This window comes from Pseudorasbora parva, chromosome 13 (genome assembly GCF_024679245.1).
Source record: "Pseudorasbora parva isolate DD20220531a chromosome 13, ASM2467924v1, whole genome shotgun sequence".
NCBI classification, from domain to species: domain Eukaryota; kingdom Metazoa; phylum Chordata; class Actinopteri; order Cypriniformes; family Gobionidae; genus Pseudorasbora; species Pseudorasbora parva.
Window position 1 is genome coordinate 23,131,240 of NC_090184.1, and position 23,406 is coordinate 23,154,645.

The 23,406-nt window shown below is 42.9% G+C and overlaps 1 protein-coding gene across 9 annotated transcripts in view; it reads left to right on the forward strand.

Annotated features, from left to right (window-relative positions):
- Positions 1–11,526: 11,526 nt before the first annotated feature.
- LOC137038698 (adhesion G protein-coupled receptor F5-like) overlaps positions 11,527–23,406 on the forward strand; it is a 48,326-nt gene continuing 36,446 nt past the window's right edge. For 8 of the 9 annotated variants that reach the window (XM_067413510.1, XM_067413518.1, XM_067413513.1 and 5 more), the window contains exons 1-3: positions 11,527–11,626; positions 12,060–12,146; positions 20,890–20,982. In XM_067413510.1, coding sequence (XP_067269611.1) covers positions 11,587–11,626; positions 12,060–12,146; positions 20,890–20,982 — 220 coding nt within the window. In that variant the 5' untranslated portion in view covers positions 11,527–11,586. The remainder of the gene's footprint in view (positions 11,627–12,059; positions 12,147–20,889; positions 20,983–23,406) is intronic. The other variant, XM_067413517.1, reaches the window with a different exon arrangement.

Consider the following 23,406-nt stretch of genomic DNA (forward strand, 5'->3'; position numbering starts at 1 on the left):
TTAGTTCAAATCCTTATTGACAATTGGCGTGATTTTGAAGTCTTATAGAGTTTTTGACTGTTATGTTATTTTCATCTTTTCTCAATGTTTGCAGCTCCACTGAAGTCATTCAAATACACCATTGACATTAAAATCAATGCTTCAAGAGAAGTCGTGATAGAAGGCTTGAGGGCATTGATTCGTGGACAGAAATTCCCCATGTGTGTCAAGAAAGGCATGAAAATCTCCAGTGCAAACATCACTATAGGTAAGAGAAGTATAATTGGAGTAACACCGCTCTGACCACATGTGTTCCCTTTAACATGAAGATTATTTGTTTTATTTTCAGTGTGTCGCTCAAATTCAAGCAAAACCGAATGCAAGTGTGAGAATCAATACTCTTGGCCCTCTGAACAATGCTCTGAACATGGTGTGTGTGGCCACAGTCAAAATGGTTCGTGTGGATGCATCGCTTCTCTTCCAACTGACGGAGCGTTCTGCCGGCCGCCACCTGGTAAAGAGTCTCTCTTTAGCTCAAATCCTTATTGACAATTGGCTTGATTTTGAAGTCTTATAGAGTTTATGTCTGGTATGTTATTTTCATCTTTTCTCAATGTTTGCAGCTCTCCTGAAGTCATTCAAATATACCATTGACATTAAAATCAATGCTTCAAGAGAAGCCGTGATAGAGCGCTTGAGGGCGTTGATTCGTGAACAGAAATTCCCCATGTGTGTCAAGAAAGGCATGAAAATCTCCAGTGCAAACATCACTACAGGTAAGAGAAGTATAAGCGAGTGATACTATTGTGTTCACATTCATCAAATATATTTTTCCTATCTGTTGCATCCAAAATTGTATTTATTTGTTTAATTTTCAGTGTGTCGCTCAAATTCGAGCAAAACTGAGTGCAAGTGTGAGAATCAATACGCTTGGCCCTCTGAACAATGCTCTGAACATGGTGTGTGTGGCCACAGTCAAAATGGTTCGTGTGGATGCATCGCTTCTCTTCCAAATGACGAAGCGTTCTGCCGGCCGCCACCTGGTAAAGAGTCTCTCTTTAGCTCAAATCCTTATTGACAATTGGCTTGATTTTGAAGTCTTATAGAGTTTATGACTGGTATGTTATTTTCATCTTTTCTCAATGTTTGCAGCTCCACTGAAGTCATTCAAATATACCATTGACATTAAAATCAATGCTTCAAGAGAAGCCGTGATAGAGCGCTTGAGGGCGTTGATTCGTGGACAGAAATTCCCCATGTGTGTCAAGAAAGGCATGAAAATCTCCAGTGCAAACATCACTATAGGTAAGAGAAGTATAAGTGATTGATACTGTTGTGTTCACATTCATCAAATATATTTTTCCTCCCTGTTGCATCCAAAATTGTAATTATTTGTTTAATTTTCAGTGTGTCGCTCAAATTCGAGCAAAAATGAGTGCAAGTGTGAGAATCAATACGCTTGGCCCTCTGAACAATGCTCTGAACATGGTGTGTGTGGCCACAGTCAAAATGGTTCGTGTGGATGTATCGCTTCTCTTCCAACTGACGGAGCATTCTGCCGGCCGCCACCTGGTAAAGAGTCTCTCTTTAGTTCAAATCTTTATTGACAATTGGCGTGATTTTGAAGTCTTATAGAGTTTTTGACTGGTATGTTATTTTCATCTTTTCTCAATGTTTGCAGCTCCACTGAAGTCATTCAAATACACCATTGACATTAAAATCAATGCTTCAAGAGAAGCCGTGATAGAGCGCTTGAGGGCGTTGATTCGTGAACAGAAATTCCCCATGTGTGTCAAGAAAGGCATGAAAATCTCCAGTGCAAACATCACTATAGGTAAGAGAAGTATAATTGGAGTAACACCGCTCTGACCACATGTGTTCCCTTTAACATGAAGATTATTTGTTTTATTTTTAGTGTGTCGCTCAAATTCAAGCAAAACCGAATGCAAGTGTGAGAATCAATACTCTTGGACCTCTGAACAATGCTCTGAACATGGTGTGTGTGGCCACAGTCAAAATGGTTCGTGTGGATGTATCGCTTCTCTTCCAACTGACGGAGCGTTCTGCCGGCCGCCACCTGGTAAAGAGTCTCTCTTTAGTTCATATCCTTATTGACAATTGGCGTGATTTTGAAGTCTTATAGAGTTTATGACTGGTATGTTATTTTCATCTTTTCTCAATGTTTGCAGCTCTCCTGAAGTCATTCAAATACACCATTGACATTAAAATCAATGCTTCAAGAGAAGTCGTGATAGAGCGCTTGAGGGCGTTGATTCGTGGACAGAAATTCCCCATGTGTGTCAAGAAAGGCATGAAAATCTCCAGTGCAAACATCACTACAGGTAAGAGAAGTATAATTGGAGTAACACCGCTCTGACCACATGTGTTCCCTTTAACATGAAGATTATTTGTTTAATTTTCAGTGTGTCGCTCAAATTCAAGCAAAACCGAATGCAAGTGTGAGAATCAATACTCTTGGCCCTCTGAACAATGCTCTGAACATGGTGTGTGTGGCCACAGTCAAAATGGTTCGTGTGGATGCATCGCTTCTCTTCCAACTGACGGAGCGTTCTGCCGGCCGCCACCTGGTAAAGAGTCTCTCTTTAGCTCAAATCCTTATTGACAATTGGCGTGATTTTGAAGTCTTATAGAGTTTATGTCTGGTATGTTATTTTTATCTTTTCTCAATGTTTGCAGCTCCACTGAAGTCATTCAAATATACCATTGACATTAAAATCAATGCTTCAAGAGAAGCCGTGATAGAGCGCTTGAGGGCGTTGATTCGTGGACAGAAATTCCCCATGTGTGTCAAGAAAGGCATGAAAATCTCCAGTGCAAACATCACTACAGGTAAGAGAAGTATAAGCGAGTGATACTATTGTGTTCACATTCATCAAATATATTTTTCCTATCTGTTGCATCCAAAATTGTATTTATTTGTTTAATTTTCAGTGTGTCGCTCAAATTCGAGCAAAACTGAGTGCAAGTGTGAGAATCAATACGCTTGGCCCTCTGAACAATGCTCTGAACATGGTGTGTGTGGCCACAGTCAAAATGGTTCGTGTGGATGTATCGCTTCTCTTCCAACTGACGGAGCATTCTGCCGGCCGCCACCTGGTAAAGAGTCTCTCTTTAGTTCAAATCTTTATTGACAATTGGCGTGATTTTGAAGTCTTATAGAGTTTTTGACTGGTATGTTATTTTCATCTTTTCTCAATGTTTGCAGCTCCACTGAAGTCATTCAAATACACCATTGACATTAAAATCAATGCTTCAAGAGAAGCCGTGATAGAGCGCTTGAGGGCGTTGATTCGTGAACAGAAATTCCCCATGTGTGTCAAGAAAGGCATGAAAATCTCCAGTGCAAACATCACTATAGGTAAGAGAAGTATAATTGGAGTAACACCGCTCTGACCACATGTGTTCCCTTTAACATGAAGATTATTTGTTTTATTTTTAGTGTGTCGCTCAAATTCAAGCAAAACCGAATGCAAGTGTGAGAATCAATACTCTTGGCCCTCTGAACAATGCTCTGAACATGGTGTGTGTGGCCACAGTCAAAATGGTTCGTGTGGATGTATCGCTTCTCTTCCAACTGACGGAGCGTTCTGCCGGCCGCCACCTGGTAAAGAGTCTCTCTTTAGTTCATATCCTTATTGACAATTGGCGTGATTTTGAAGTCTTATAGAGTTTATGACTGGTATGTTATTTTCATCTTTTCTCAATGTTTGCAGCTCTCTTGAAGTCATTCAAATACACCATTGACATTAAAATCAATGCTTCAAGAGAAGCCGTGATAGAGCGCTTGAGGGCGTTGATTCGTGGACAGAAATTCCCCATGTGTGTCAAGAAAGGCATGAAAATCTCCAGTGCAAACATCACTATAGGTAAGAGAAGTATAAGCGATTGATACTGTTGTGTTCACATTCATCAAATATATTTTTCCTCTCTGTTGCATCCAAAATTGTAATTATTTGTTTAATTTTCAGTGTGTCGCTCAAATTTGAGCAAAACTGAGTGCAAGTGTGAGAATCAATACTCTTGGCCCTCTGAACAATGCTCTGAACATGGTGTGTGTGGCCACAGTCAAAATGGTTCGTGTGGATGCATCGCTTCTCTTCCAACTGACGGAGCGTTCTGCCGGCCGCCACCTGGTAAAGAGTCTCTCTTTAGCTCAAATCCTTATTGACAATTGGCGTGATTTTGAAGTCTTATAGAGTTTATGACTGGTATGTTATTTTCATCTTTTCTCAATGTTTGCAGCTCCACTGAAGTCATTCAAATACACCATTGACATTAAAATCAATGCTTCAAGAGAAGCCGTGATAGAGCGCTTGAGGGCATTGATTCGTGGACAGAAATTCCCCATGTGTGTCAAGAAAGGCATGAAAATCTCCAGTGCAAACATCACTATAGGTAAGAGAAGTATAATTGGAGTAACACCGCTCTGACCACATGTGTTCCCTTTAACATGAAGATTATTTGTTTTATTTTCAGTGTGTCGCTCAAATTCAAGCAAAACCGAATGCAAGTGTGAGAATCAATACTCTTGGCCCTCTGAACAATGCTCTGAACATGGTGTGTGTGGCCACAGTCAAAATGGTTTGTGTGGATGTATCGCTTCTCTTCCAACTGACGGAGCGTTCTGCCGGCCGCCACCTGGTAAAGAGTCTCTCTTTAGTTCATATCCTTATTGACAATTGGCGTGATTTTGAAGTCTTATAGAGTTTATGTCTGGTATGTTATTTTCATCTTTTCTCAATGTTTGCAGCTCCACTGAAGTCATTCAAATATACCATTGACATTAAAATCAATGCTTCAAGAGAAGCCGTGATAGAGCGCTTGAGGGCGTTGATTCGTGGACAGAAATTCCCCATGTGTGTCAAGACAGGCATGAAAATCTCAAGTGCAAACATCACTACAGGTAAGAGAATTAAGAGAATAATGCGGTTGTGTTCAAATTCACCAGAAAATATATTTGTGTGGCTTGCAAATCCTATTTGTTTCATTTTCAGTGTGTCTCTCAAGTTCGAGCAAAACTGAATGCAAGTGTGAGAATCAATATGCTTGGCCCTCTGAACAATGCTCTAAACATGGTGTGTGTGGCCACAGTCAAAATGGCTCGTGTGGATGCATCGCTTCTCTTCCAAATGACGGAGCCTTCTGCCGACCGCCACCGGGTAAAGAGTTTCTCTTTATTTCTAATCCAAGTTGACAATTGGCTTGATTTTAAAGTCTGAAGCAGTTTTTGACAGCATGATTTTTTCATCTTTTCTCAATGTTTGCAGCTCCACTCATGTCATTCAAATACACCATTGACATTAAAATCAATGCTTCAAGAGAAGCCGTGATAGAGCGCTTGAGGGCATTGATTCGTGGACAGAAATTCCCCATGTGTGTCAAGAAAGGCATGAAAATCTCCAGTGCAAACATCACTATAGGTAAGAGAAGTATAATTGGAGTAACACCGCTCTGACCACATGTGTTCCCTTTAACATGAAGATTATTTGTTTTATTTTCAGTGTGTCGCTCAAATTCAAGCAAAACCGAATGCAAGTGTGAGAATCAATACGCTTGGCCCTCTGAAACATGCTCTGAACATGGTGTGTGTGGCCACAGTCAAAATGGTTCGTGTGGATGCATCGCTTCTCTTCCAACTGACGGAGCGTTCTGCCGGCCGCCACCTGGTAAAGAGTCTCTCTTTAGTTCAAATCCTTATTGACAATTGGCTTGATTTTGAAGTCTTATAGAGTTTATGACTGGTATGTTATTTTCATCTTTTCTCAATGTTTGCAGCTCCACTCATATCATTCAAATATACCATTGACATTAAAATCAATGCTTCAAGAGAAGCCGTGATAGAGCGCTTGAGGGCGTTGATTCGTGGACAGAAATTCCCCATGTGTGTCAAGAAAGGCATGAAAATCTCCAGTGCAAACATCACTATAGGTAAGAGAAGTATAAGCGATTGATACTGTTGTGTTCACATTCATCAAATATATTTTTCCTCTCTGTTGCATCCAAAATTGTAATTATTTGTTTAATTTTCAGTGTGTCGCTCAAATTCGAGCAAAACTGAGTGCAAGTGTGAGAATCAATACGCTTGGCCCTCTGAACAATGCTCTGAACATGGTGTGTGTGGCCACAGTCAAAATGGTTCGTGTGGATGCATCGCTTCTCTTCCAACTGACGGAGCGTTCTGCCGGCCGCCACCTGGTAAAGAGTCTTTCTTTAGTTCTTATCCTTATTGACAATTGGCTTGATTTTGAAGTCTTATAGAGTTTATGTCTGGTATGTTATTTTCATCTTTTCTCAATGTTTGCAGCTCCACTGAAGTCATTCAAATATACCATTGACATTAAAATCAATGCTTCAAGAGAAGCCGTGATAGAGCGCTTGAGGGCATTGATTCGTGGACAGAAATTCCCCATGTGTGTCAAGAAAGGCATGAAAATCTCCAGTGCAAACATCACTATAGGTAAGAGAAGTATAATTGGAGTAACACCGCTCTGACCACATGTGTTCCCTTTAACATGAAGATTATTTGTTTTATTTTCAGTGTGTCGCTCAAATTCAAGCAAAACCGAATGCAAGTGTGAGAATCAATACTCTTGGCCCTCTGAACAATGCTCTGAACATGGTGTGTGTGGCCACAGTCAAAATGGTTTGTGTGGATGTATCGCTTCTCTTCCAACTGACGGAGCGTTCTGCCGGCCGCCACCTGGTAAAGAGTCTCTCTTTAGTTCATATCCTTATTGACAATTGGCGTGATTTTGAAGTCTTATAGAGTTTATGACTGGTATGTTATTTTCATCTTTTCTCAATGTTTGCAGCTCCACTGAAGTCATTCAAATACACCATTGACATTAAAATCAATGCTTCAAGAGAAGCCGTGATAGAGCGCTTGAGGGCGTTGATTCGTGGACAGAAATTCCCCATGTGTGTCAAGAAAGGCATGAAAATCTCCAGTGCAAACATCACTACAGGTAAGAGAAGTATAAGCGAGTGATACTGTTGTGTTCACATTCATCAAATATATTTTTCCTATCTGTTGCATCCAAAATTGTATTTATTTGTTTAATTTTCAGTGTGTCGCTCAAATTCGAGCAAAACTGAGTGCAAGTGTGAGAATCAATACGCTTGGCCCTCTGAACAATGCTCTGAACATGGTGTGTGTGGCCACAGTCAAAATGGTTCGTGTGGATGCATCGCTTCTCTTCCAACTGACGAAGCGTTCTGCCGGCCGCCACCTGGTAAAGAGTCTCTCTTTAGCTCAAATCCTTATTGACAATTGGCTTGATTTTGAAGTCTTATAGAGTTTTTGACTGGTATGTTATTTTCATCTTTTCTCAATGTTTGCAGCTCTCCTGAAGTCATTCAAATACACCATTGACATTAAAATCAATGCTTCAAGAGAAGCCGTGATAGAGCGCTTGAGGGCGTTGATTCGTGGACAGAAATTCCCCATGTGTGTCAAGAAAGGCATGAAAATCTCACGTACAAACATCACTATAGGTAAGAGAAGTATAATTGGAGTAACACCGCTCTGACCACATGTGTTCCCTTTAACATGAAGATTATTTGTTTAATTTTCAGTGTGTCGCTCAAATTCAAGCAAAACCGAATGCAAGTGTGAGAATCAATACTCTTGGCCCTATGAACAATGCTCTGAACATGGTGTGTGTGGCCACAGTCAAAATGGTTCGTGTGGATGCATCGCTTCTCTTCCAACTGACGGAGCGTTCTGCCGACCGCCACCTGGTAAAGAGTCTCTCTTTAATTCATATCCTTATTGACAATTGGCGTGATTTTGAAGTCTTATAGAGTTTATGACTGTTATGTTATTTTCATCTTTTCTCAATGTTTGCAGCTCCACTGAAGTCATTCAAATACACCATTGACATTAAAATCAATGCTTCAAGAGAAGCCGTGATAGAGCGCTTGAGGGCGTTGATTCGTGGACAGAAATTCCCCATGTGTGTCAAGAAAGGCATGAAAATCTCCAGTGCAAACATCACTACAGGTAAGAGAAGTATAAGCGATTGATACTGTTGTGTTCACATTCATCAAATATATTTTTCCTCTCTGTTGCATCCAAAATTGTAATTATTTGTTTAATTTTCAGTGTGTCGCTCAAATTCGAGCAAAACTGAGTGCAAGTGTGAGAATCAATACGCTTGGCCCTCTGAACAATGCTCTGAACATGGTGTGTGTGGCCACAGTCAAAATGGTTCGTGTGGATGCATCGCTTCTCTTCCAACTGACGGAGCGTTCTGCCGGCCGCCACCTGGTAAAGAGTCTTTCTTTAGTTCTTATCCTTATTGACAATTGGCTTGATTTTGAAGTCTTATAGAGTTTATGTCTGGTATGTTATTTTCATCTTTTCTCAATGTTTGCAGCTCCACTGAAGTCATTCAAATATACCATTGACATTAAAATCAATGCTTCAAGAGAAGCCGTGATAGAGCGCTTGAGGGCGTTGATTCGTGGACAGAAATTCCCCATGTGTGTCAAGAAAGGCATGAAAATCTCAAGTGCAAACATCACTACAGGTAAGAGAATTAAGAGAATAATGCGGTTGTGTTCAAATTCACCAGAAAATATATTTGTGTGGCTTGCAAATCCTATTTGTTTCATTTTCAGTGTGTCTCTCAAGTTCGAGCAAAACTGAATGCAAGTGTGAGAATCAATATGCTTGGCCCTCTGAACAATGCTCTGAACATGGTGTGTGTGGCCACAGTCAAAATGGCTCGTGTGGATGCATCGCTTCTCTTCCAAATGACGGAGCCTTCTGCCGACCGCCACCGGGTAAAGAGTTTCTCTTTATTTCTAATCCAAGTTGACAATTGGCTTGATTTTAAAGTCTGAAGCAGTTTTTGACAGCATGATTTTTTCATCTTTTCTCAATGTTTGCAGCTCCACTCATGTCATTCAAATACACCATTGACATTAAAATCAATGCTTCAAGAGAAGCCGTGATAGAGCGCTTGAGGGCGTTGATTCGTGGACAGAAATTCCCCATGTGTGTCAAGAAAGGCATGAAAATCTCCAGTGCAAACATCACTATAGGTAAGAGAAGTATAATTGGAGTAACACCGCTCTGACCACATGTGTTCCCTTTAACATGAAGATTATTTGTTTTATTTTCAGTGTGTCGCTCAAATTCAAGCAAAACCGAATGCAAGTGTGAGAATCAATACGCTTGGCCCTCTGAACAATGCTCTGAACATGGTGTGTGTGGCCACAGTCAAAATGGTTCGTGTGGATGCATCGCTTCTCTTCCAACTGACGGAGCGTTCTGCCGGCCGCCACCTGGTAAAGAGTCTCTCTTTAGTTCAAATCCTTATTGACAATTGGCTTGATTTTGAAGTCTTATAGAGTTTATGACTGGTATGTTATTTTCATCTTTTCTCAATGTTTGCAGCTCCACTCATATCATTCAAATATACCATTGACATTAAAATCAATGCTTCAAGAGAAGCCGTGATAGAGCGCTTGAGGGCGTTGATTCGTGGACAGAAATTCCCCATGTGTGTCAAGAAAGGCATGAAAATCTCCAGTGCAAACATCACTATAGGTAAGAGAAGTATAAGCGATTGATACTGTTGTGTTCACATTCATCAAATATATTTTTCCTCTCTGTTGCATCCAAAATTGTAATTATTTGTTTAATTTTCAGTGTGTCGCTCAAATTCGAGCAAAACTGAGTGCAAGTGTGAGAATCAATACGCTTGGCCCTCTGAACAATGCTCTGAACATGGTGTGTGTGGCCACAGTCAAAATGGTTCGTGTGGATGCATCGCTTCTCTTCCAACTGACGGAGCGTTCTGCCGGCCGCCACCTGGTAAAGAGTCTTTCTTTAGTTCTTATCCTTATTGACAATTGGCTTGATTTTGAAGTCTTATAGAGTTTATGTCTGGTATGTTATTTTCATCTTTTCTCAATGTTTGCAGCTCCACTGAAGTCATTCAAATATACCATTGACATTAAAATCAATGCTTCAAGAGAAGCCGTGATAGAGCGCTTGAGGGCATTGATTCGTGGACAGAAATTCCCCATGTGTGTCAAGACAGGCATGAAAATCTCCAGTGCAAACATCACTATAGGTAAGAGAAGTATAATTGGAGTAACACCGCTCTGACCACATGTGTTCCCTTTAACATGATGATTATTTGTTTTATTTTCAGTGTGTCGCTCAAATTCAAGCAAAACCGAATGCAAGTGTGAGAATCAATACTCTTGGCCCTCTGAACAATGCTCTGAACATGGTGTGTGTGGCCACAGTCAAAATGGTTCGTGTAGATGCATCGCTTCTCTTCCAACTGACGGAGCGTTCTGCTGGCCGCCACCTGGTAAAGAGTCTCTCTTTAGTTCAAATCCTTATTGACAATTGGTGTGATTTTGAAGTCTTATAGAGTTTATGACTGGTATGTTATTTTTATCTTTTCTCAATGTTTGCAGCTCCACTGAAGACATTCAAATACACCATTGACATTAAAATCAATGCTTCAAGAGAAGTCGTGATAGAGCGCTTGAGGGCGTTGATTCGTGGACAGAAATTCCCCATGTGTGTCAAGAAAGGCATGAAAATCTCCAGTGCAAACATCACTACAGGTAAGAGAATTAAGAGAATAATGCGGGTGTGTTCAAATTCACCAGAAAATATATTTGTGTGGCTTGCAAAATCCTATTTGTTTCATTTTCAGTGTGTCTCATAAGTTCGAGCAAAACTGAGTGCAAGTGTGAGAATCAATACGCTTGGCCCTCTGAACAATGCTCTGAACATGGTGTGTGTGGCCACAGTCAAAATGGTTCGTGTGGATGCATCGCTTCTCTTCCAACTGACGGAGCGTTCTGCCGGCCGCCACCTGGTAAAGAGTCTCTCTTTAGTTCTAATCCAAGTTTACAATTGGCTTGATTTTGAAGTCTGAAGCAGTTTTTGACAGCTTGATTTTTTCATCTTTTCTCAATGTTTGCAGCTCCACTGAAGTCATTCAAATATACCATTGACATTAAAATCAATGCTTCAAGAGAAGCCGTGATAGAGCGCTTGAGGGCGTTGATTCGTGGACAGAAATTCCCCATGTGTGTCAAGAAAGGCATGAAAATCTCCAGTGCAAACATCACTACAGGTAAGAGAAGTATAATTGGAGTAACACCGCTCTGACCACATGTGTTCCCTTTAACATGATGATTATTTGTTTAATTTTCAGTGTGTCGCTCAAATTCGAGCAAAACTGAGTGCAAGTGTGAGAATCAATACGCTTGGCCCTCTGAAAAATGCTCTGAACATGGTGTGTGTGGCCACAGTCAAAATGGTTCGTGTGGATGCATCGCTTCTCTTTCAAATGACGGAGCGTTCTGCCGGCCGCCACCTGGTAAAGAGTCTCTCTTTATTTCTAATCCAAGTTGACAATTGGCTTGATTTTGAAGTCTGAAGCAGTTTTTAACAGCTTGATTTTTTTGTCTTTCTTAATGTTTGCAGCTCTCCTGAAGTCATTCAAATATACCATTGACATTAAAATCAATGCTTCAAGAGAAGCCGTGATAGAGCGCTTGAGGGCGTTGATTCGTGGACAGAATTTCCCCATATGTGTCAAGAAAGGCATGAAAATCTCCAGTGCAAACCTCACTACAAATAAGAGAAGTACAAGCAAAATAATGCCTTTCTAAATACATCTGCAAGAGTCTACATTTGTAATTATTTGTTTAATTTTTAGTGTCTCCTAAATTCAGGCGGCAATAATTTAGTTTAGGGTCAAATTCTCACTATTAACTTGTTGCTTATTAGCATGCATATTACTGGGATATTGTCTGTTTATTAGTACTTATTGAGCCCAAATTAATATGTCTTATTCTGCATGACCATATTCTACATCCCTTAATCCTGCCCAATTCCATCATAATACCTAAGCTGAACAACTACCTTACTAACTATTGACAAGCATAATTCTGAGTTCGAGGCAAAAGTCATAGTTAATAGTGAGAAATGGATTTAAATCTAAAGCGTGACTAAAAGTCTGTTCTTTCTTTCTGTAAAAAATTATTTCTTTAAAAAATCTGTCCTTGCTTTTTTGCAGATGTTACCACTCTTACAACACCGACCCTAAACACAAGTTGTGACGTAACAACAACAAGTCCTACGACTCCAGTAGCAGAAACGACAAGTGATTTTTATTTACATGGCATATTCACAACAACTGAAACCTTTAAAGGGATCCCCTGGTGTTGAGACTTGTATGGCTTAATATAACATAAATGATGTCTCTTACTGAATTATGTAGTAGAAAACCCATGAAAGATCTACGTTATTTAAAAAATCGATTTTATATTTGGACCATGGGCGGCGCCATTTTGTTTGTGTTCTAGGTTGATGACGTAGATTGGTTGAACTCCTCAATCAGCTGGCGTTACCGTAGCTATTTTTACCACAACGCAACTCGAAAATTGTTTCAGAGTTAAACAAAACCAATGAATTGCTTTGTAATTGTACTTAAAACACACTCAAACATACATGTGCACACAAACTCACCTACACAAACAGATCGGCGGCCGGGCACACACGACAGACTGCGTTGTCTCAATCGAGATGTTGGGCTGCTCAGTCTCCATGACAGGGGCTGAATCCGAAATCGACCCCCTAATACCCTGAAATAGGGCATTATTTGAAGGGACGGCCATTTGTAGTGTTGTCCGACATCATAGTGGACATGTTCGAGTGCAGTCATTCAGTCTCACGTTGCACCGCAGTGTACAGCCGATTTACAACAGCTGTCCGACTTCACGCACCCAAACATACATGTGGACACAAACTCTCTCGCTCACACAGACTCACACACACCCCAACAGATCGGCGCGAACACACACACACACACACACACACACACACACACACACACACACACACACACCAACAGATCGGCGCGAACACACACGCACTGCGTGCGCGCATACATCACTATTCCCTGTGTTGATATCATAGATAGACGATATGCATTAGATTAACTGTAATGCCTAATGTAACCAGCAGAGGGAAATATCTAGGTAGGATGATGGGATAAGTTAACGTGAGGAAGAGAGGCAGGATGTTTTGGTGATGATGCATGGGATTGGTTTGTGCATTAAAGTTTGAGCACGCTAAGTGAATTAACCTCAATCTTTAAATTTTCACTTTTAAGACACAAATTACTTTCGCTACTTTTGTTCACTAATACAATTTGAAGGAGTGAATGAAGACGATCGAGTGCGTGAAGTCAGACAGCTGTTGTGTGTAAATCGGCTGTACACTCGTTATTGCGGTGAACGTGAGACTGAATGACTGCACTGAAACATGTCCCTATGGTGTCGGACAACACTACAAATAGCCGTCCCTTCGAATAATAAAGCTATTTCAAGGTATAGGGGGTCGATTTCGGATTCAGCCCCTGTCGTGGAGACTGAGCAGCCCAACATCTCGATTGAGACAGCGCAGTCTGTCAGGTGTGTGTGCCCGGCCGCCGATCTGTTTGTGACTTGTGTAGGTGAGTTTGTGTGCACATGTATGTTTGAGTGTGTTTTAAGTACAATTACAAAGCAATTCATTGGTTTTGTTTAACTCTGAAACAATTTTCGAGTTGCGTTGTGGTAAAAATAGCTACGGGTAACGCCAGCTGATTGAGGAGTTCAACCAATCTACGTCATCAACCTAGAACACAAACAAAATGGCGCCGCCCATGGTCCAAATATAAAATCGATTTTTTAAAATAACCTAGATCTTTCATGGGTTTTCTACTACATAATTCAGTAAGAGACATAATTTATGTTATATTAAGCCATACAAGTCTCAACACCAGGGGATCCCTTTAAAGATATCTTTAGCCCTTACCTTGTTTACGTTGTCAGGCTTGGCTGCAATGTAAAAATGTCACAAATGAAGGAGTCAGTATAACAGAATTGAATAATAAAAAGCTCAGGAGAATCAGGAGAAACCAACATACTGTCAGAAAAGATCCCGGAGTCAAATGCAAGTTCACAAAGTTTATTTAGAAGTGATAGCGATAGGGTCAGATAGAGTACTAAAGTCAGAGTCCACAAATGAGAGACCACACGCGTCGTCCAACGCCGTAATCCACTCTGGTCGGTGACCGGAGAGAAATCCTCACACAACAGATGACCGATGATACCATCCATGCACCACACAGAAGGCAGGAAAAAGCCCGACAGGGGAGAGCTCACTGGAACCTGGAAAAGACTGGATCTCGCCTAAAAACAAAGCGCACCAGTCACTTCGGGAAAACAGGACAGAGTTCACTCGAGGACAAGATCACGTACTTCCACAGGCGAGCAATACTGGCCTTGACAAGTATCCAGATGCCGCGACAGGAACAGAGGAAGACTGAAGAGGGACAGCGTAGTGAACCTCCGACTGGACTGGACAAACTGACAGAAATCATCCAAAGCAATGAGCGCGCAACGAGAGACAGAACAGCGTGCTATACAAAGAGAACGGCTGATGAGACGCGACAGGTGAACAATTACTGAAATGAGTGGGAGGAGTTAGAGAATCAAAGAGAACCACCACCAACAGGTAAGAATACACACACACACACACAGATCACCCAGGAGTCCTGACAGTATCCCCCCCCCCCCCCCATGACCGGCACCGGACGGGCACGGAGGGGACTCACCCTGTCGCCGACGGAGGTACTCGATCAGACCAGGATCCAGTATATCTCGGGACGGAACCCAGCCCAGTCCTCCCAGTCCACTAAATACTGAAAACCTCTGCCCCTGCGACGAGAATCTAGTAATCTCCTAACAGTATAGGCAGGAGCACCATACACTAGACGAGGGGCGGGGGGTCTTGGGGCAGAGACGGGGGGATTGTTCTGAGCAAAAATCACAGGTTTAACCCTGGATACATGAAAAACTGGGTGAACCCGACCAAGAATAGGAGGTAACTTAAGCTTAACCGCTACCGGACTAATGACCTTAGAAATACTGTATGGCCCAATGAAACGGGGAGCCAGCTTACGAGAAGGCTCACGGAGAGGCAAATCTTTGGTAGAAAGCCATACCTTTTGTCCACACATATAACGAGGTGGAGGTCGCCGGTGACGATCAGCCGCAGCTTTGGTTCGTCTGGAGCTTCGTAATAAAAGTGTTTTAGCTCTCCTCCAAGTGCGTCTGCACCTGCGCACGAAAGCTAAAGCAGACGGAACCGCTGCGTCGGGCTCCTGTGATGGGAAAATAGGAGGTTGATAACCGATGGATAATTCAAACGGGGACAAATTAGTAGATGCGACGGGAAGAGAATTATGAGAATACTCGACCCATGGGAGCTGTTGGCACCAAGAATTCGGATATTGTGACGACAGACAGCGAAGCGTTCGACCGAGATCCTGATTAGCCCGTTCGCATTGCCCATTGGTCTGCGGATGATAACCAGAAGACAAGCTGGCTGTAGTGCCGATCTGTCTACAAAACTCCTGCCAAAAACGAGAGATGAACTGAGGACCCCTGTCTGATACTATATCAGTCGGAATACTGTGTAACCGAAAGACGTGATTAATCAAAACCTGTGCCATCTCTTTGGCAGAAGGGAGTTTGGGCAGGGGAATAAAATGAACCGCTTTGGAAAAACGATCCACCACAGTGAATACGACAGTGTTACCATTGGACGCCGGTAAACCAGTGACAAAATCAAGGGCTATATGAGACCAGGGGCGGGAGGGCACGGGCAAAGATTTTAGCAGACCAGCGGGAGGTTGATTAGATGCTTTATTACAAGCACAAACTGAACAGGCTAATACAAACTGTCTGACGTCCGTAGCCATGGAAGGCCACCAAAAACGTTGGCGGATGGCAGCCAACGTTCTCCGAATTCCCGGTTGGCCGACAAACTTGGATTCGTGACCCCACCGGATGACGTCGGAACGTAAACGCTCAGGAACCCATAGACGACCCACCGGACACCCCTCCGGCGCTTCCCCCTCTCGACCGGCCTCTCTCACCCGCTGTTCGACCCCCCACGTAAGGGCACCGACAACCCTTCCCTCCGGGAGAATGGTTTCGGTCCGCTCAGCCCCGGGACCCTCGAACAGACGGGACAGAGCGTCAGGTTTGGTGTTTTTGGAACCTGGCCGGTACGAGAGTGTGAAGTTAAAACGATCGAAGAAGAGTGCCCAGCGAGCCTGTCTAGATGTTAACCTTCTGGCTGAACGGATATATTCCAAATTCTTATGATCCATCCAGACCAGAAAGGGTTCCGAGGTTCCCTCCAACCAGTGACGCCACTCACCCAGCGCGAGTCTAACCGCCAGCAGCTCCCGATTGCCTATGTCGTAATTTCGTTCCGCTGGGTTTAACCGATGAGAGAAAAAAGCGCACGGATGCACTCTCCCGTCAACGGAAGATCGCTGAGATAAAACGGCACCTACCCCGACATCGGATGCATCCACTTCCACTATAAATTGCTTAACCGAATCGGGAATAGAAAGAACCGGCGCAGAGATGAAACGGGACTTTAATTCATCAAAGGCTTCCTGAGCTTCCTTATTCCAACGATAAGACACTTTAGAGGAAGTGAGAGCGGTAAGAGGTTTAGCGATCTGACCAAAATTTCTGATGAAGCGCCGGTAAAAGTTGGCGAAACCCAGAAATCGCTGAAGCTCCTTACGCGTGTCGGGTACTGGCCATTCGGCAACCGCTTTAACTTTAGCGGGATCGGGACGAATCTCTCCCTCAGCTATTACGTAACCCAGAAACGAAACCGACTCCTTGTGGAACTCGCACTTCTCCGCCTTAACAAAGAGCTGATTCTCTAACAGCCGTTGTAAAACCTGGCGAACATGCTGAGTGTGTATCTGCATAGAGGGAGAAAAGATGAGAATGTCATCGAGATACACAAAGACAAACTTGTTAATCATGTCACCCAGCACTTCATTGACCATGGTTTGGAAGACAGCCGGTGCGTTACAAAGACCGAACGGAAGAACGCAGTATTCCCAGTGCCCTGATGGTGTATTAAAGGCTGTCTTCCACTCATCGCCCACTTTAATACGTACCAAGTGATAAGCGTTGCGCAGATCTAACTTGGTAAACACGTGCGCTCCCTGTAACAACTCAAACGCTGACGACATTAAAGGCAAGGGGTATTTATTCTTAACAGTAATGTCATTCAGCCCTCTATAGTCAATGCACGGACGAAGAGACCCGTCTTTCTTTTTGACAAAAAAAAATCCAGCGCCAGCTGGAGACGAGGAGCGGCGAATGAGACCGGCACTTAGAGATTCGTTAATGTACTTATCCATAGCCTCTCTCTCTGGGTTAGAAAGGGAAAATATACGACCCTTGGGCGGAGAAGTGCCTGAGAGAAGTTTGATTTCGCAATCATACGACCGGTGAGGAGGTAGGGAAGTGGCCCGAGCCCTACTGAACACCTGATACAGATCTGAGTACTCCGCCGGGACCCCTGAGAGATCAACATCTGGAACCTGAAACGTAGAACAGACAACAGGAGAAGGAGCAGGACCAAGACATGAAACATGACACGAAGACTTCCAAGATAACACAACACTGTTCTGCCAATCGACGTGAGGATTATGTTTGGTCAACCAGTCATGTCCTAAAATGACCGGCGATTGAGACTGTTCTAATAAATAAAATTCGATCTCCTCACGATGATTGCCAGAAACAAACAAACTCACAGGCGGTGTGCGATGGGTGATAACAGCCATATGTTGTCCCTTTAATGTCCAAGCGGAGAGAGAAGAAGACAGAGGGATAGCAGGAATGTTTCACGATTCGGCCAAGCCGGCATCTAGAAAACTTGCCTCGGCACCAGAATCCAGCAACGCCTGTGAATGATAAGACCGTTTATAGTTTACAGTTACGGGTAGTGTGGTGCAGTTTACGGGAGACTTAAGAGATGACACGCCCACCGAAACTCCCGAAGTCATCGGCGGGCAGTACCTTTTACCGGACACGCAGCTGCGATATGCCCAGGCTTACCGCAATACAGGCACAAACCACCGGACAGACGGCGATGTCTTTCAGTAGCGGTAAGACGAAGCTTGCCCAGTTGCATGGGCTCCTCCGTCTGGAGAGAGGATGAAGAGAGCTCCTCCGGTTCAGAGAGGGCGAGATGACAAAACGACCGGCGGATGTCTCGTTGACGGTGGCAGGTCTCGATCCTCAACGGCAGGTCGATCGCCGTCTCTAGAGATGTTGGAGGATCCCGTGCAGCAACCTCATCCTGAATGGCAGGATTGAGACCCTCGAGAAATTGAGCCCGTAGTGCGGCGTCATTCCAGCCGCTGGTGATGGCTAGCGTCTTGAACGCGATGGCATAATCTGTGACGGAAGAGGTCCGTTGCAGCAGCCTTAACAGCTCGGCTGCTGCCATGTCCCCACGAAGCGACCGATCAAATAAACTCAACATCTCCGTCTCGAGAGCCTCAAACGAAGCCGTACATGGAGCCTTGGCCCCCCATACAGCCATTCCCCACTGTTTTGCCCTTCCAGTGAGAAGTGTCAGCACATATGCCACCTTAGATGTAGAAGCGGCGAAACGCCGTGGCTGAAGAGCGAAGACAAGGGAACACTGCTGCAGAAAGGCCCGGCAGGTGTTCGGGTCGCCGACGGAGGCGTCGCCGCGTGTGGTTCTCGGTCTGCAGGTGCAGTCTCAACAGGTACAGAGGGGACGGGAGGAACCCGATCACCGATCGGGAAAACAATCTGATCCACCCGTGTACTGAGCTCCGTAAATTGTTCCGACAGGGCACGGAAATCTCTGGCCGCTACATTCAGCATAGATGCATGCTGTTCAATGACTGCTCCCTGCTGCTGAAGTGCGGCGTACACCGACACTGAACCCTCCGAACTTGCTGACTCCATTGGTGGCGCGCTCATTCTGTCAGAAAAGATCCCGGAGTCAAATGCAAGTTCACAAAGTTTATTTAGAAGTGATAGCGATAGGGTCAGATAGAGTACTAAAGTCACAGTCCACCGGAGAGAAATCCTCACACAACAGATGACCGATGATACCATCCATGCACCACACAGAAGGCAGGAAAAAGCCAGACAGGGGAGAGCTCACTGGAACCTGGAAAAGACTGGATCTCGCCTAAAAACAAAGCGCACCAGTCACTTCGGGAAAACAGGACAGAGTTCACTCGAGGACAAGATCACGTACTTCCACAGGCGAGCAATACTGGCCTTGACAAGTATCCAGATGCCGCGACAGGAACAGAGGAAGACTGAAGAGGGACAGCGTAGTGAACCTCCAACTGAACTGGACAAACTGACAGAAATCATCCAAAGCAATGAGCGCGCAACGAGAGACAGAACAGCGTGCTATACAAAGAGAACGCCTGATGAGACGCGACAGGTGAACAATTACTGAAATGAGTGGGAGGAGTTAGAGAATCAAAGAGAACCACCACCAACAAGTAAAGCCTAGTTCACACTGCCCGATTTTTGCCCCGATTTTGAGTCGCCGACAGGTTTTGCGGAATCGCAGACAAAAGCCCGAGATCACAGGCAAATCGGTGCTCGTGCACGCGAGTGACAATCACGCAGTGTGAATAATCAAAGACGCGATCAGAGAGAATCGCAGACGAGTCGCCGACACCGGTGAGATATTTGGCATGCTAAATATCTGGACCTGTCGGCGATTCAAACTCCTGCTGTGTGAACAGCGTTCTGACTGAAAATTACATCGCGATGACCGACAGCCAATGAGAGAGTGAGATACAGGGCAGCACGACGTTTAGTGAGGAGTTATAGAGCAGAATTTCAGTATTTTAATAGATATATTTACAATTCTATCAAACAGAAACAAAGGCAAAACATTTGCACATCCAGCCACAGCAGCAGCACATTACAAAATAGTTTATTTACCTCAAACTGTCTTTGCAGAACACAATCCTGGCTCCCTCTGTCTCTCCAACAATTTCTTCCGCCATAATCTTTTTTTTCTTTTTCTCCACAAAACAGCGCACATACAGTTTGAAGCAAACGTTGTGCAGTTTATCATTTTAAACAACAATTCAAAGTCTCGCGCGAGAACTCCGGTCGGACGCACGTGTGATCTCGCGTTGTTTACTCGGCACATCGCACGTGTGTTTGGGAAACGTAGTTTGCGCACCGGAGAGAGAGAGAGAGTTGTCGGCGATTCTTCCTCTTGTTCAGTCATGCAGTGTGAACTCCTCTGTCGTCAAACCATCGTGCAGTGTGAACACAGCAGTGACTGAATGATACCCCAGATAGTCATGCAGTGTGAATAGAGCAGTGACCCGACGAGTTTGAAAATCATGCAGTCTGAACTAGGCTTAAGAATACACACACACACACACACACACACACACACACACAGATCACCCAGGAGTCCTGACACATACACAAATGAGAATGAACAGAGAGAGAACATAAATACACAGGGACTAACAAGTTAACTAATAAGATGACAAGTGAGGTAAATGGCTATTCAGACACACTGGGAATCTGGGTCACAGGAAAATAGGGGGGGGGGGGGGGGAACACAATGAGACATATCTCTGACATATGTATTGTTTAGTATTTTCCAGACAATGTTATTTACTTTTTATTTCACGTTGAATTAGATTTTTTATTTTGTAGATGTTACAAGCCTTTCAATTCTGATTCTAAATACAACTGACAGTTCAAAAATAACAAGTGATCAGGCATCTACTCCAACACTAGAAATAACAAGTGATCATATAATTGTATTTAAATGGAATTGTCACCAACAACAAAACCCTTTAGAGATGTTCAGCCCATAACATGTCTACTTATTGTTCAATAGTTGCCAGACAATATTAATTACTTCCTATGCCTGTTTGAAATAGATTTTAGATTTTAAAGATCTTACAACATGCAAGATATTTATTATCTCTTTTGATTTTGTAGATGTTACAAGCGGTTCAACCCTGATCCTAAACACAGCCAACAGTACAGCAATAACAAGTGCTGCAGCATCTACTCCAACAGCTGAAACAAAAAGTTAGTGATCATATAATTTCATTTAAATAGCATCATCTCCAACAACCACAGCCCTTAAGAGATCTTAAGCAGATACCATGTTTACTTAATGTTCAGTAGTTGCCAGATAATATGAATTACACTCGATTCCAAAAAAGTTGGGACACTGTACAAATTGTGAATAAATACAGAATGCAATGATGTGGAAGTTTCGAATTTGTAATATTTTATTCAGAATACAACATAGATGACATATCAAATGTTTAAACTAACAAAATGTATAATTTTAAAGAGAAAAAAGGTTGATTTTAAATGTCATGGCATTAATGCATCTCAAAAAAGTTGGGACAAGGCCATGTTTACCACTGTGTGGCATCCCCTCTTCTTTTTATAACAGTCTGCAAATGTCTGGGGACTAAGGAGACAAGTTGCTCAAGTTTTGGAATAGGAATGTTGTCCCATTCTTGTCTAACACAGGCTTCTAGTTGCTCAACTGTCTTAGGTCTTCTTTGTCGCATCTTCCTCTTTATGATGCACCAAATGTTTTCTATGGGTGAAACATCTGGACTGCAGGCTGGCCATTTCAGTACCTGGATCCCTCTTCTATGCAGCCATGATGTTCTAATTGATGCAGTATGTGGTCTGGCATTGTCATGTTGGAAAATGCAAGGTCTTCCCTGAAAGAGATGATGTCTGGATGGTAGCATATGTTGTTCTAGAACTTGGATATACCTTTCAGCATTTATGGTGCCTTTCCAGATGTATAAGCTGCCCATGCCACACGCACTCATGCATCCCCATACCATCAGAGATGCAGGCTTCTGAACTGAGCGTTGATAACATGTGGGTTGTCATTTTCCTATTTAATCTGGATGGCATGGCGTCCCAGTTTTCCTCTTTATCACAGTCTATTTTAAATGAGCCTTGGCCCTCAGAAAACACCTGCGCTTCTGCATCATGTTTAGATATGGCTTCTTTTTTTACCTATAGAGTTTTAGCCACCAGCGGCATGTTTGGATTGTGTTTTCTGGAAGTATTCCTGAGCCCATGTTGTGATTTCCATTACAATAGCATTCTTGTATGTGATGCGGTGCCGTCTAAGGGCCTGAATATCACGGGCATCCAGTAGGGCTGTCAAAATTGCTCAAAAATTATGTTTGAATATTCCATCTGAATTAAACATGAATATTCAAACTATTCGAAAATCTGGTTGCGCATTATGTCAATAACAGGACAAATAATACGAAGAGACATAACTACTTGCATAGGTAGTCTATATAAGTTTAAACACATTTGACAACATATTACTTACACAAAAACAAGCAAATCAACTAGATGAAGCTGTTCTCTGCAGACCGCAGACCTCACTCTCTCTCGCCCTCTCCCTCACGCTCTCTGCGCATAACGGTTTGAATGAACAAACTTTGAGTCCTGAGCAAGAGTTTTGTGCAAGCAATTTAAGGTTGCGACTCTTGTCCCAAATATAGCAGGCTTTATTCAATGATTGAAACAAATATTATTAATATTAATTTAAGTTTTACAGCATATTGAACGCTCTGAGCGAGCTGTGCTGTGCTAAACATGGAACTTTTCCTTGACATGAAACGGTGAATAATCACACCAGTGGAAGCAGTCCATTTATTCTTTATTCATGCCATATCTCTTCAGTCAGTACAGTAGCCTACACTTTAGTAATGTTTCTGTTTAATGTTTAATAAAATGAGGCATGGCATGCTAACTGTATCTTACATAGCATGCATATTAACTTAACACCCACAAAGCAAACAGCCACGCCTCTACTACCACGGGCGTTTTTTTTCCAATATATAAAAAAATATATATATTAATTCAAATATTAATTTTCACCTTCGAAATTTGTTTTTTAAAAACTATTCGAATTGATATTCGAATTTGGAATATTCGTTGACAGCCCTAGCATCCAGTATGGTTTTCTGGCCTTGACCCTTAAAGGTCCCATAGCATGGATTTTTTATTTTATAATGTTTCCTGAGTTGTGCTTATGTTGTTATTATGGATTTTACATTAAAAAATGTCATAATTTAGAAATAAAAGGATTTTTTCTATGCTGATATTAGCCCTCTGACTAAAATGCTGTTTCAAGGGGTGTATCTGCTGTGAACTTCAGTGAAAACACCCTCTGTTTTGTTTGGCTGACATCTTTGCATTTGAAATGAGACTGTGGCGGAGGGGGCATGGTTTAGTCAGGTGCAAGCAGCTGCAGCACTGCTAGTCCAGAGAAAGACAAAGAGTTGGGGAGAGATTGCTGAGAAAGTGTTGTACTGAGGCGTTGAGAGCTCTGAATGAGTGAACTTTGCAACATTATTTCTCTCAAAAGGCTTTAACCACAACAAACAACAAACATAACATCGGCAGGAATACAGTAAGAGCTTCTGTTGACAGCGTCATTCAAACGGCAGTTTGGAC